The sequence below is a fragment of the Pavona decussata genome, unplaced genomic scaffold (genome assembly GCF_977016875.1).
Source record: "Pavona decussata unplaced genomic scaffold, jaPavDecu1.1 SCAFFOLD_95, whole genome shotgun sequence".
Taxonomy (NCBI): Eukaryota; Metazoa; Cnidaria; class Anthozoa; order Scleractinia; family Agariciidae; genus Pavona; species Pavona decussata.
The window spans coordinates 2,146,442-2,161,453 of NW_028145512.1; the positions used below are offsets into that span (position 1 = coordinate 2,146,442).

Consider the following 15,012-nt stretch of genomic DNA (forward strand, 5'->3'; position numbering starts at 1 on the left):
TTTAAAGAGTGTAGATTGGTTAAAATGACCATGGGTACATTTAGAAACCACATTTTTTCAAGATACGTTCGTAAAACAGAAATAATAGCACCTTACAATGCATTTGGAAAAAATGTAAAACTGTTGCAAATAACTTAAACATAAAATTACACGCACACCTAAATGTCGGTTGAATTTCCGTCTCACGGTTTCAAAACAAACACTTAGAAAGTAAGTGCAAAAACAAAACTGTTTGACGCCTTTTTCTAACTTGACTGTTTTTTGGCACGCGCTTCAGGAATGTAAAGGCCGCACATGTTACCAAGGTTTTTATTTTGTTCGAGTGGTATGCAATGTGTTCGTCAACAAACTTTTGGCTAGGTTATGAATAATTTGAGTTCAGCTGTGTCAACCAAATTTAAACTGCAAATGGCGGCTTTCAGCGTACGTTCAGAAATACGTTTCCGAAAAATTGAAAAGTTTCAGTCTCACCAAGCTGGTTTTAGCAAGCGCGCGCAAATGGCGTCACAGTTGTGTCGTATTATGACGTTTGTCGAGCGAGTTAGATTCGTGCGGACAGAAACAAGATGATTTGAATTTTGTTTGTTACAAGGGAGCTCAATGTCTGATACGGCTATGAGCCCGGTCAATCTAGAGTTTGAAGAGCCTTTAAGCAATTCGATATTGCTCAACAGTGATTCTTCCTGCTCTTCTTTACGACTTTCGCAAAATTCCACGACAACGGGAGAAAACGGTTCGGTTGAAAGCATGGACCTTCAAGATGATCGTTACTCGGCCGCGTCTGATACAGAAGCTGACTCTGCAATCGCTCTCGTTAAATGTTTAAACAGCGAATCGCCTTCTTCTTCGCTTGTTTCCCGTCGCAATGACAATTCTGCGATCATTAGACTCAATAATGAGCTGCTTAAGGCGAAGAGAAGCAATTGGGAAGTTGTGGACGCATTAGGCAAAGCTTACCAAGATATCAGGAATCTTCGCTTGCGAGAGCAGCGACTAAATGCTATCTTATCGAACTGCACAAGCAAACACGCTGGTACAAACGGTTTTGCAGAAAGTCTGTCATTACCAGAAAGCAAAATTATTGAGCTACAGCTTGCTTTAAGGAAGGAAGAAGCGGTGAAAACTAGACAAGATCTACGAGAAATGATTGACGAGAAGGATAGACTGAAAGAGAAACTCGTTAAGAGTGAAAGTGACCGAAGGCTGTTGTTGCTTTCAAGCGATCAACGGGAGAGAGAGTTGAACCTTTCTGAGAGCCATGTTAAAGATTTAGCATCGAATATCAAAGAGAAAGATGCAAAAATATTATCCGCTCAAAACGAGCTGATTTCTTTGGAGGGACAAATTAAAGCTAAGGATGAAGAAATCGAGAAAATACTCGACGAGAAAAATAGTTTGCGAGATGCTGTGATTCGAAGTGAGCAGGAGATAGAAACCCTTTCAGAGAAACTTCAAAATCTTTTGCTTTTTAAAGAGGAAAATACAAAACATTCCACCAAGAATGAAGGCCGCTCGCTTGGGATTCCATCTTTTGACTCTGGGGGGAAAGTCGCCTCAAATGGGGAACAGCCTTCCGCGATGGAGAAAAGGCTTGAGAGAGAACTGCGGTATCTAGAATCACGGCATAATCAAGACATGCAAGTTGTTCAAGATTTAAATTCTAAGCTGAAAGAGTGGGAAAGGTTTGTATAAAGATTAGATATTGCACTTCTCTGCGGAAACAATATCAACTTTTCCTTCATAAAATATAATATACTCAAAAGTAGATTGGCCTTGTTTTGAAATGTGTTTGAATATTACGGATATTGCTTTAATGAAGCCCTAATGAAAATTAACGTTTTTGGTTAATCGTGCTTTCATATTTCGAAGTTTTTGTCTGCTCATTGATTCAAAAAAATTTAGTTCAGATTTAATTAAATTTAAATTTGGTGTCACCACTTTTATGAAATGTTCGTAAATTGAAGAAGATTATATTTAAAAGTCACTGTTTTCTTCAGCTTAAATTAAAGTGTTCGTATATAAACCAAATATATACATAAATCTAACTTTCCTTGCATATATTTAAAGCAAATTCACAGGGCACTTCTCTGGAGAACTGCGTGTCAAAATAACTTATGTTAATCAGAATACATTATTGAAATAGAGTCAACATGTAGTGAGATCAGGGAAAAAACCTACAAAGTTTAAACAGAAGTCTTCCTTCGTGATGTCTTACTCAAACGAGAACTATTCTAAACTGACTTAATATATCACTGAAACTCGCTAGCGGTCCGATATCTACTAAATAGGGAACACTCTAACAATCAAAACGCAAAAAAGGTCAATTAAGAAGAAGAAGAAATAAAAGGTAAACAGAATGAAGTGCTATACAAGAAAAGTTCTCACAATTAAATATCGGCTGAACACTGAAAACACAGTTGACGTCAGAATCAATAAGTACGAGGCAAAAAGGAACTTGTTTCACAGCAAACAGAACAAAACCAGTCGGGAATAGATGTCTATAGCAATGCGTATCTCTGTTGTTGTTGTTGTTGTTGTTGTTCCTGATGCTGCTGCTGTTTCAAAACCCAGCAATGCTTTAAGAACAACAAACAATATTTTTTAACACAGATTTACTGAGAGGTTTATTAATTCACAGCTTAGCTGAGCAAAGTAGTATAAGCCAATCAAATGACCTCTATCGCTTTTATCATGTGTAAGGGAAGCCAGGGCACGATCCGCCCAATTAGGAGTTGTGTGTGAGTTTTTTCACTTGTGAGAAATCAAGGTTATTTCTTTGAACAGCGCCGGTTTACCAGCTACCTGCAGACCCAGTGCGTTGTTATAAGCGCGACAGTCACACGTTCTCTTTCTTCATCTTGCATGGTTTAAGCTGATTTGATCAACTTCTAAAATGGCCGCAACTGGAGCACTTACTTTACTGAAGCGAACTCTCAGGTAGTGAGGCATTCGTTCATTTTTTCGCAGCCTTTTGTCTTTCCATGAATCCTAAGTACAAATAAATCCACTGGGTATTTTTCTGCCGCCTTCAAAGTCAAACTCGCCTTCAGTTTATCATTTAACAGACAAACTCTTTCGTGATAAGCATTCATGATGTTCTATTTATCTTTTTCAGCATTGTAAAGACCATGAATGACTATGTACAAGATACAAACCAACAGCAACTGGAAGCCAGGAATGAAATTGCTGAGTATGTTAAAATGCTGGAGCAACAACTCCGTGAAGCCAGGAAGAATCGTTCAGTCTCGATAAACGAACCCGACGGAGATTCACACCACGAATATTCTCAGCAGCACAAAGCTGAAACGGCTGATTTGAGAGACGATGATCACGTTCACAGCCAGGTGGCTGAACAGAACCAATCCGAAAATGTCAACTTTGAGCATTACTTAAAAAGTTCTTCTGATTTTGACGAAGAGGGTGTTTTGGAAGAGGTCAGCGATAACGATCCATTTGACGTTACTGAAGGGATTGAAGATGAAAACCTAGACAGTTGTTTCCGATCTTCTACCGGGCATCTTGTTCAACCAGACAACATACGGATGGCTAGAATAACGACGATAGAAGGGTTTGTCAGTCCACATCCTGCTCCAACCGAAGCTAACTCGGACGACGACTCGAAAATCCCTAAACGACCACCAAGGAAGACCAGCTCAACGAAAAGACGGAAGCTGCCAGAAGTGGCCAGGAAACTTAGTGTAGATAGCACGCGGAGCACAGACAGCGCAGTAACGCGATCAGATGAAACTGCGTCAATTGTGTCATTTGAATCGCAAATATCACGTGATACTGTGGGTTTACGCAGAGGGTCCCGTGGGGGATCAAACCGGCGACTTCCCCCAGTCCCCAGTGGAGAGGAAATTGCCATAGATAGGGTGGATACTGTTAAAGAAGATCCTCCTGTAGAGCCTCCTTGCGTGACATCTATATATAAAGGACAAAATGTCCTAAATAATCACTGGCAAGATTCTGGACTCGGCTCAAGCATAAAGAATTCACCTGTTTCGCCTAGTGCCAGCCGCAGGTTTTCCCTCAAAAGTCTCAAAAAGAGACTCAGCAAGGCCGGAAAGACAGACTCAGGTATTGATTAGTTTGTTAGAAAACTAACTTTACTACAGCCAAATCTCGATCGACTACAACACACTAAGGGAAGTATATAAAATTCATATATTTCAACAAGTAGGTAAGTGTGATGAGCCAACCTACTGAAATTTTGCTTAATTTTAGAACATTTTAATTTTAGAACAATTTTTGTTCATGCTGTGCAACTTCAGATCATAGTTGTTTCACACTGCGACAACAGAATGTGAATTATAAGTTGGTCAAAGACTATCAAAATTCTTGGAGCAATGATTTTCCTTATTTCTATTCCATTCATACTATATATTTGTTAAAGACCAGTTTATTCTGGATAGATTAACGTCTGTATACTTCGTGTATTTAAACAGGTTCACAAATTGATGTCGAAAGTCTGCGAGATGCTAAAAAGGGACTCTTTCAACGGAAGCTTCCGCTCATGAAAAGAAAGAAACGCAGGAATTCAATTGGCACAATGAGCAATGCCTCGGACAGCTTGAGGACGGTGACCCCCCTGAACAGTGACGTAGAAGATATGGATGGAGTGCGACATGAGTCTTTTGATGGGGGGATGGGTCCACTCTCCATGAAGACGTCGACTCCTAGGAACAATGGTTAGAGTATACTCTCAGTTAGTGGAGCAAACTATACGTTAAAGTTTGTAGCGATAACCATGAAAACTTCACTTCGCGTTAACACTGGTCCCCGAATGAACCGACCTTCGGACAACGTTCGATTATTAAAGGTTGAGGCTGATTTAAATATCTATCAGGAAAATAAGGAAGATTCTAGTCTGAACGCCATCTTGTTATGAGCCCCGACCAGCAAGAGGCCAAAGAGTTAGAACTCGTGCATGGCTCAGCGCTTGCCATCAGCCTTTGGTCAAACAGGAAACGGATGAACGGCCAAACTAGCCCAAAAGCCTGGCCATGTTGCTATTCATCAGGTTAATGGCTTCAGAAAACTAACAACTTTGATTTTTGTTTTTTTTTGTTTTTTTGGAATGATTAAAACAACTCGCTCAAGCGAGTTGGAGCCATTAAATCGGTGTTTGACCAGAATTTTAAACCTTAGTATTTTCTTACTGGCGCAAAGTTTCCACGAAGGTTGAATGTTTTATGCTAAATTAATTTCTGAATCATTGTACACAGGACAGCAAAACGGTCTGAATGCTTTGAGGTTTGATTACGGTTTCCTGTGCTTTTTTAAACGTAGGAATCAATACTTTGGTTTTGCCAGATACCACTGGATTTATTAGCTCAAATATTCATTAGCGGCACTTGTTTATTGCAGGAAGTGTTTCTCATCAGTCCAGACACACCAATGACCGCCGGCGGAAAGCTTGCTTATTGTTAATATTTCAATACCTGAATCCTATTGAACTGTGTGGCCTGGCCCGAGTTAGCCGAGAATGGCGCGAAATGAGCGAACATCCCTCGCTTTGGAAGCACGTGATTTTAGAAGATATACCGCTCAATAATATGGTGAGAATAGGCATGCCTTTAATTGTTTTAATCCAAAATATCAGTTAAACAACGTAGCAATGTTATTCAATGTTTTTGTTTATGTTTTATTTTTTCCAGGCGCTACAGGCTGTTTCCAGAAAGTGTAGTGGAATGCAGTTTCTTAAACTTAAAGGTATTTTGTTACTTCTGATAATGTGTTTCTTCTTTTTTGCAAAAGTCCTTTTAATAAAACGTCCAATCATTCACAAAATCATAAGAAGTTTGTTTTATCTAGTCTATTCTTTTTGTTTGTCTCCGTCTTTAGTCGCTTTTCCTTTTTGTTTTACCTTAAGTTATTGGTCGAGTATTCTTTGTAAACCGTCAATCATTTTATTTCCACGTTCTAAGCAATTTAAGACGCATATGCTTAGATTGATCGGTAAGAGCTTCAGAAATGAAATGTTCATTAACATTTGTCTTCCAGCACTGACCAGCCGCTCTAAACACCGGTTACATTTCAGTTGTTGCTTATCTTACCTTCTACTTGGCGTTACATTCGTCGGGTCCCGTCTTTGACATGTTTCAAGCGTACAGGTCTGTTGAAAGGAACTGAGTTTGTTTGGAACACAACCAGGGCTCAAAATATGAACTTTTAAATTTCAGGGCTGAAAATATATAAATCAATCGAGAAAAGCAGGACTTCGAATACAGAAGATTTGAGGTAAGACTGTAAGCCAAACATATATTCACTATGGTCTGTTGTCGATACCAGTGTCTAACTAGGACTTATAGATCTCTACTTAAGGTGGCCGAATGTAGTTTTTTAGTGTACAGATGTTAGAAGACGTTATTTGGAAACTACGTATTTCTGGACGCCCAAAATTGGTATGGTGTAAGACCAACTAAGAAAGAATGTATTTTCGTACGTCTTGTTGAGCTAAGTATCGTTTCCATGGCAACGCAGCGAACTATTAAATGTCCATAAATAGTAGGTTTCCTTTATTTTTAGAAAATGTACTCATTAGATTTTTTCCATTTTTTGTATCTAGAACAACTCAAAACACTGACACAGTTGCACTATTTTCATGTAATTTTAACAGAGAGATCTCCTGTAAATATTGATTTTGCATTTTAATGTTTTGTGAAGATACCCTCTGTTAGATTTAGGTTTCTCTTTGTAGGTGAGTTATGCTTTTAGGGAACTATTTTCATGCCAAATTTCAGGGAATTCTAATGAGCGGTTCCTTAGAAAACAGTTCATTTCCACGAAAACAGCCAGTCACAATTTTTTGGTCAAATGCGCATGCGTGGCTTTAATTAGGTTTCATGGCAAAGATGAAAAGCATGCAAAAGGTCTTGGTGAATGACTTTTTTGCTCGGAAAGAAAAGAAAAATAGTCCAGAAACGAGAAACTTTAAGCTTCAGTTAAAAAAAAGTCCATACATTGCTTTTAGAATTATTGTTGCTTAATTATCTCTGAAAAATGCGTGGTTACCCCCAATTTTCTTTTTTGATCTCAATAACCCTTACTAAGATCTGCTTTTCCCACAGCGTCATAAACGTTGCAAAAATACCTTTTTTTTTACATGACCAGATAATGCTGTCTGATTATTTGGCACTGTCATACATTGTCAACTTTTCTTTCTTTGTTTGAAGCTGTTATCTAGAAAGAGGACTGGAGTTCCTTTTAAAGGCAGCTGGGTCCAACATGTTGAGCCTACACATTGAAGACTGTGGTATCTTTATTACCGACAGGTCTGTAAACTGATTGATAACTTACTATATTACATTTGATTGTCCTCGCGCAAAAGACGAATTCAGTTCTCGTAAAGGAAGATCTTTAGAAGACGAACTGGACATAAAACGTCTAATTTATTTATTCATGCAAAAATTACAGAGAGATTTAAGGCTCGACGTTTCGGAGAAAAAATCAGTGTGAACGCGGATATTTAAATAGGCTAGAGCTAAAAATTAACATATTAATAGATGGTTAAACAAATACTTTAGCGCGAATTGAATCGGTTTGCACGTTCAGTTCTGGTTTCAGTTTGCGTATGAATAGCATCTCATGAACGAGGCAAACAAATCTGCGCTAAAGTATTTGTTTAACCATCTATTAATATGTTAATTTTCAGCTCTAGCCTATTTAAATATCCGCGTTCACAAACTGATTTTTTATCTTGATAATGGAGTCAAGATGACTCCGAAACGTCGAGCCTTAAATCTCTCTGTAATTTTTGCATGTCTTTGCTTCAGCAAATCCCTTTTAATTAAAATTTATTTATTTTATCTTTTTTTTGGGATTGTGTGAAGATGCATACACACATACCCTTCATTTAAACACGATGGGGTTTAAAGCTCAGAGCTTGTGGGGTCGTGTGAAAATAACTGATTACAGTATAAAACTATATTGAAATGGTGATAACATTACATACAGGACAGAAAACAATTGAATACAGTAATTAAGACATAAAATGTAAAATATTCAGTGGCATTTGAAATCTTGGTAGTGCCTCGGCAGCGACTGGGCCGACTGTGCGCTTAAATCAAGTTCCTTAAGATTAAGATTACTAATCACGCTTTAGTAATGCATTTTCTCATCTTTTCCTTGCAGTATACGAAATACAGATGATATGATTTCTCGATCATGACTATCTCGTGACACTTGCCTTTAAATTCAGCTTTTATTAGCTTACCTGTACATACAATAAGTCATCCTCGAAAGAAAAACAGCTTGTCATTTGTAACTCCATCGTGTATCTTTCTTTTGACAGGTGTTTGGCTCTAGCCAGTTGTCACTGCCGGGAATTACAAGAAATAGTTTATATCAGTGATTCATTTCCTGCCTGCCCTGAGGCATTATGGGCTTTGTGGGCTTGTCGGAAACTTGTTAACCTTCGCGTACCGCCAATGTGTCCTTGGTAAGAACAGTTCCATTGACGTCGTTATCTTATATTTCGATTGCGAAAGAGTGAAAGACTATTGCTAGAGATGAGTATTTTAAAGACATTGTAGGATATATACATTTTTTCATTGCTACTTGTTCAAATGCCTTTACGTGACAAAATAAGGTTTGCAAACTCGAATGTGGACATCACCGCTACAGTTTGCTCAGCCTTGTTAATTTTTTAGCTCTTTAAATTGTTAGTTTTTTGTTATAGCGACTGTCTGACTGTCTGTTGTTAGCACGGTGGGAGAGATTTTCCGAGGTCATGCTGCTTATTTACAGTTGGAAGGTTTCTTTCGATACATATGTAAACTCACTTTGATGGTGTAGCATAGAGATACAAACAGCTTGTCGCTGTCTGCCAAACGCCGGTCTCTTGTTTTGAAACGGTGCCGGTTTTGACGATATTACGGATTGTGAATGTACGATTTGCCTATTCTGTTCGTAAGGTAACGGGGCTGGCTATCAGGGTATGTATTATCCCTATTAGACGTGATGAATTGCGTACACTAGCACAAGGCAATTGGTGATGAACGTGGGAAAAGGCCCGTAATTAACTTATTCGCGAGATTTCAGTACAACCACGTTGACGGCAAACGTGAGATTCGCTTTTATATTTCGTTGAAAAATGGGAGTACATAGATGAGAATAATGCAAAAATAATTCTGGCTTTTGATGCTAACGCAAAACTACTGAATTTTACCGGAGAAACTGAAAACAGCGAGCGGCAAATGAAGGATAAATATGGTCACGTGGTCATTTCTGCCGTTTCCCGTAAAAGTAATTCTAAATCCTTCTAATATTTTTTTTTTTGCCATCAGTGAACATCCAGGAAGGTTCAATGACAAAAGCCTGGAAACGATATCAAACTGCTGGTCCAACCTGCGCCAGCTGTCAGTAGGTGGGCCCAGTATCACGTCAGCAGGACTAATTCATATCGGTAAAGACTAGTAAAGTTTATGTTGATATTCTACTTGCTTCTTTCCCCTTGTGTACACCAGCTTTTTGTCAAACAACCAACAACCAGCAGCACTTCTTCTTCTTCTTCTTCTTCTTCTTCTTCTTCTTCTTCTTCTTCTTCTTCTTCTTCTTCTTCTTCTTCTTCTTCTTCTTTGTAAGAGTTAAGAAATCCCCAGCAGTCTGTAGTAGTCTCTGAAGTGTAATCTGTAGACCACAATGCAACAGTCTGCCTGTAGTCTCAGAATCCTGAAGGTCTTCACAACATGAAATATGACTGATTCAATCTGTTGTGGTGGCAGATCGATGTGGTTGACAGAAGGGGAACGTGGCATATTCCCGTGAAAAAACTGCAACACAACTTGTCTAAGAAAATAGGTTTGTAAAAGGAAAATGTGTAACATAGACATAGGCTTACTTTGTGCTAAAAAAATCATTTTACACATTATCACGTGTTTAATTTTAGTTTTAATTTTTTTCTGTCTCAGCCAAAGGTTGCCTGAGACTTCAAGAGTTGGAGCTAAACCGTGCAATCCTGATTAATGAAGAAATCGCTCACGCCATGTGCCTGTGTGGACTACGGGGACTGGAAACTATCTCCTTCACATTCACCCCAGTCTCTCCCGGTGCAATTAAAGAGCTACTTGGTAAAACAGATTAATGCCTGAACCAGTTCTTTGAGGAAACTGATCGTTTGAATTGTTTTAAGATACTTGGAAAAGGAATGACTTTCACTGCTTGTATTATATGTTCATTATTAGGCGCCTGTCCGCGGCTGGAGCGCATCGAAGTGCATATTGGGATATCAGACTACTTTGTGAACGTTGACGATGATATCAGCAAAAGAAAATACGAGCGAATTGTCAAGAAACTTACGGTATCTAAATATCTTTTAAATAATTTTTCAATTAATGTACATCATAACCGCCTAACAACTTTAGGGACATTGTCCAGCAACGCGAATGAATTCGGCCAACGCAGAAGACATAACTCGTCAAAACCATTTGCGAAGCGATTTCAAAGACACCAATTCCCCTTAGAATGCACACCATTTCCTGAAGATATAGATAATGACGAAAGTTCCTAAGTCTCTCCTTATATTAACTAATAACTGATGACAATTAATTAAAAATGTTTTTGCTGCAACAAGGTTCAAAGTCGTTTAAAACAAAATCAAACGAGCATGGACTGGCTCAGTATTCAGTAGGCAGGAGGGGAAATTAAAGAAAGAGAAAGCTGAACTGGTAGCTGGTGGAGTCCTCGTTCTTCTTCAACCTGTAACTGGTATATTCATCGTCAATATACCAGAAGCAGTACGGCCACCAGCATAAACCAACTCCTCTAATTTTATACTGAGCCAACAGAAATTCAAACGTCTGATTTTTTTAGCCTGCGCAGCAAGCTTTTCCGTTTGTGTGTTTTTCGCTGTTTGGCCGCGGGCAAATTGGAACGAGAGTGAAAAAGAAAAAAAAGAAGGGGGAAGCGGAGAGGAGAGGTTAAAATTACCTTATATTACTAGGGTGTGAAACACCTTCCGTCCGCATTCCAACCGGAGACAAAAGCATGTAAAGCTTTGACATTCGTCATTCGTCACTTCTGCCATTACTCTCGTTCAGTAAGATTTGCGCAGTGCCTGCTATTATTCGACCAAATAGTATCCTTCCTCTATTGGAGGGTATGTTGTCTAATTTGGAGCTTTCTAAGGAATGTTTAACACGATTTTACTTTCATCGCAAAAAATACAGAGTAACTTTGCTGTGTTTTCTTTTTACTTAGGCTTTGAAAGGAGAAAACCCGGAGTTTGCTCGAGTTCTATGGATAAAAGCAGATTACGGATGAACGTGTCTGCGTGTCTGGCAGAGGATCAATCATGACAAAACGAGAAACATTATTAAAAGAGCTATTTTAAAAGTCTATGCAATTATTAAAAATGACATATTTATATTCATTTTATTTCTGAAATAAATTAAGACGAGGAACTGAACTTTGAAACTTGCCCTCGTCTTACACGTTGTACTACTCCACAACCCGCGACTGCCAGGTTGATAACCAAGAACAAACTGCGCTTGTGAAGACTTCTACTTTTCACAAAAACAATGCACATGGTTTGATTTGTCATACACTTTTCCAGTTACGCTCTACATGACTTATCGTTTGGAAACCAAGGAATCACATTTAAAAGAACATTTTTTCTTTAGGTGTAGCCCAGGTATTTGTAAAGTCAAAGTATCGATTTCTCGAAAGCAGCAATAAAATTTGACGGTTTTTATGGGGTAAATCCCTAATGCATTGATCCTGCAAAAGTAATGTTCTCAAACGCAACTCGACTGTCTGGAAAGACGGTACAAGAGGGTGAATGAGTGTTCAAAGAAAGTTTCTCGGCCAAGGATGATATTTGAATTTGTTGAAGAGACACCACCTTATCTATACCTTTCAGTAGAATCGCACATCAGCCTACATACATTGCAAGTTTGATTTTAGTGGCTATAGCTATCCTAAAAATCCACAAAAGTCTTGTAACAAGAGTCGTTACTTAGGGAATATACGTCACTTTCAAGAACTCAGCACCAGGCTTTCGATTCAGATAAAAAATAAGATAAATTTATCCCTACGTCGAAAACCACAAATAGTGCGCTGGTGCAGTAAAGGTAGTGAAAATGAGAACGGTTAACTGTAAAGACAAAGAGTTGGTAGGTGGAACCTGACCAAAGGTGAACTAAACCTGTGAACAGGCTTTCAGGTTTAAGAGAAAAATCAGCAAGCCGAACAGCCTGTATCGCAGAGGTCATGGATTCGAATCCCGTCAAGCGTGGATTTTTCGGGCTTTCTTTCTCTCCGCAAAAATCAGTAACTATGTTTGTAAGGACCACCGCAGGAAAATTAAAGCACGGAATCCTGTAGTCAAGGATCTAACCAGCAACAAATTGTAGAAAAAAAAATACAAATAAGAGCAAGGCTGATTTCACGGTTACGGAAGTATCTTGAGTCCAATATTCAGGGTTGTCTCTAAGGCAAAAGACGTTACAATTTAAAACAAATGGGAATGCAATTAGATGTCATAACAATATAGGCTTGAACAAAATAACTAAAGTAGTAAAAAGACGTTATAATTTGAAAATGCAACTTACCAATAGGCGAAATAATATATAATAAACGTTATAACATGGAAAATGAAAGCAAGAGGTGTTACAAAAAGAGATATGAAAATACAACGTAACAGTGAAGGATGAAAAACGTTCGTTACCTGATAACTGCGATGGTCGCTTATTTATTAACATTATAACTTTGTTGACATGTTAGTCACAGGTTAATAACAACTGGGCCCAACGGCGGCATCAAAACAATGTCCATAGGTTCATTCCTTTCTTTCTCGCTCCCAGACCGCGCTCGACGTTTTTCTTCCTATACCCCACTTAAAAGCTTGTTCACAGGCTAAACTGAACCGGTAACTACTTGATGGTTGACCAACATATTTCACGGATTGAGTTTCGGTCAGCGCTCTTTCATTCATGTGAAGATTTTACCATGATTAACATGTCAACGGGGATAAAATGTTTTTTTATTGCCGATCAAGCCTTGCTTTTTCGACAGGTTATTTATCACCTGCAGCGGGTTTTCGTTTTGTCTTACCTGCCAGAAACTTTCGTCCACTTCACTTAACAAACGGTTTAACGCTATGTTTGATTTTTCTATTTCTGCTCACTGGTTGCTTGATCCGCCTCTTAAATGAATTTCTCCAGGCAAAAATATTCGAGAAACGTTTTGTTTCGATTTTCTCCAAATTTTTGTATTATCTTCTTGTACGCAGGAATTAGCTTTGTCTTCTACAATGTTTTATACAAGGATGTGTTTTTGTTTGAGGAGGACTATTTTCTAAACATGTCTGCAGGTCGACGTATTGCGAGACAACAACCGCGAAGTAAGTTAATTTTATTGTACACACCGTTTTTTGGGAAAAACTGGAGCGACTATACCTCTCTAGGACACGATCGTGTACCTTTCATGGAAGGAAAAGCGATGTTTGAGGACTGTGAAGTCTCTACATGTGTGGTAACTTACGACAAAGATAAGTTATTGAGGGCGGATGCAGTTGGATTCCACGCCCAAGACATGCCTAATATTCTTCCACCACGACCAACTTCGAAACAAATCTGGTTTTATTTTGTCCTGGAGAGTCCTTTAAACACTTTGATGGACGCGCATGGTTACGCAGATGTTTTTAACTGGACGATGTCATACAGACGAGACTCGGAGATTTATACACCTTATGGGACGTATTCGTCCTTAAAGGAGACTGTCAGGGAATTCGACAATTATAACATAGCTACGAAAGATAAACAGGTCGCCTGGTTAGTTAGCAACTGCTACGCAATCGAGCGATTTGAATATGTTGAGGAATTACAAGAATACATCGAAGTTTCCATATATGGGTATTGTGGTGACAGAAGAAGTTGCCCCAGGAAACGTAATTCATATATCTGTAAAGCGTTGCTAAGGAGACACAAGTTTTATCTGGCTTTTGAGAATGGTAACTGTCCTGAATATATTACAGAAAAATATTGGGAAAATGCGATTGATAACAACATTGTACCCGTGGTAATGGGCGGTGCTGATTATAAAGCGCTGGCGATTCCAAATTCATACATTGACGTGCAAGATTTCGCCTCTCCTAAAAAACTTGCCGAATATCTGCTTTATCTCGATGGTAATGATACTGCGTACACAGAATATTTTAGTTGGAAAAAGTTATACCAACATACCATACCCAAACGAGCATGCACGCTCTGTAAACAACTTCACAACGAAAGTCTTTATTCACCACCAAGGATGTATAAAAACATGTCAAGATTTTGGGATAAAAACCAGTGCCAGAATTTAGATCTTGTATATTAATCAACAACTCCGGATCCACATCAAACCAATCGAAAGTCGTCGATGAAGAGTAGTGCAAAACAGTATAAAAGATAGCATTAATTATTTTATAGCCATCAACCAAAGATATCAGTATCGAACCAAAACACGTTCTGCCGCTCGAAGTTCTTTGCGTCTGCGCATGACTGCAGTCAAGCCAGAAGAGTCTGGGATCGAGAATGGATAAAAGACAAAATAAATGTTAGACATGCGCAATACTAAAGCTTTAGTCAACGGGCTTGGACATAGGTTGAAAGCTTTTTCAAATTATCTTTTTAACCATTTTATTTCTGCTTGTTCACTTTCTTCATATTCGGTAAAGATAATATTAAGGACCGGTTGTTCGAAAGCCGATTAACGCCAGTCGCGATAAAAAATTAATTAACCGAGGTTCTCATTTCTCTCATTCTCTCTCGTTTTTAAAAGCTAATTTTAAGCTAATGGTAAAGAAAAGTCTTATTAAAAACTGAGGAACAAAACCTTTTGTTCATTAAAGTGTTTAATGCTTCCAGCACGACCTTCACTAACTGGAGAAACTAAAAACAAAAGACAGTTACGGTGTTGTATCCTTTGGACCTGAATTTTATTGTGTTCCTCCCTAAAACAAGCATCCATGTCAGTTGAGTTTGTAAAGTTGTAAGGCAGGTTTTTGAAAATATCCCCAGGAGTTTATAG

General features: G+C 38.5%; 2 protein-coding genes across 2 annotated transcripts; both read left to right on the top strand.

Annotated features, from left to right (window-relative positions):
• Window positions 1–384: 384 nt before the first annotated feature.
• On the top strand, window positions 385–11,713 carry LOC146473088 (uncharacterized). Its single transcript, XM_085118808.1, has 12 exons — window positions 385–1,682; window positions 3,116–4,080; window positions 4,449–4,691; window positions 5,371–5,561; window positions 5,661–5,715; window positions 6,186–6,243; window positions 7,179–7,277; window positions 8,297–8,443; window positions 9,291–9,409; window positions 9,915–10,073; window positions 10,188–10,303; window positions 11,203–11,713. Exons 1-12 carry the CDS (start codon window positions 601–603, stop codon window positions 11,263–11,265), a joined length of 3,297 nt encoding a protein of 1,098 aa, XP_084974934.1. The 5' UTR covers window positions 385–600; the 3' UTR covers window positions 11,266–11,713.
• A 1,378-nt stretch (window positions 11,714–13,091) lies between these two features.
• On the top strand, window positions 13,092–14,683 carry LOC146473089 (glycoprotein 3-alpha-L-fucosyltransferase A-like). Its single transcript, XM_085118942.1, has one exon. It carries the CDS (start codon window positions 13,153–13,155, stop codon window positions 14,317–14,319), a length of 1,167 nt encoding a protein of 388 aa, XP_084975068.1. The 5' UTR covers window positions 13,092–13,152; the 3' UTR covers window positions 14,320–14,683.
• Window positions 14,684–15,012: the final 329 nt, after the last annotated feature.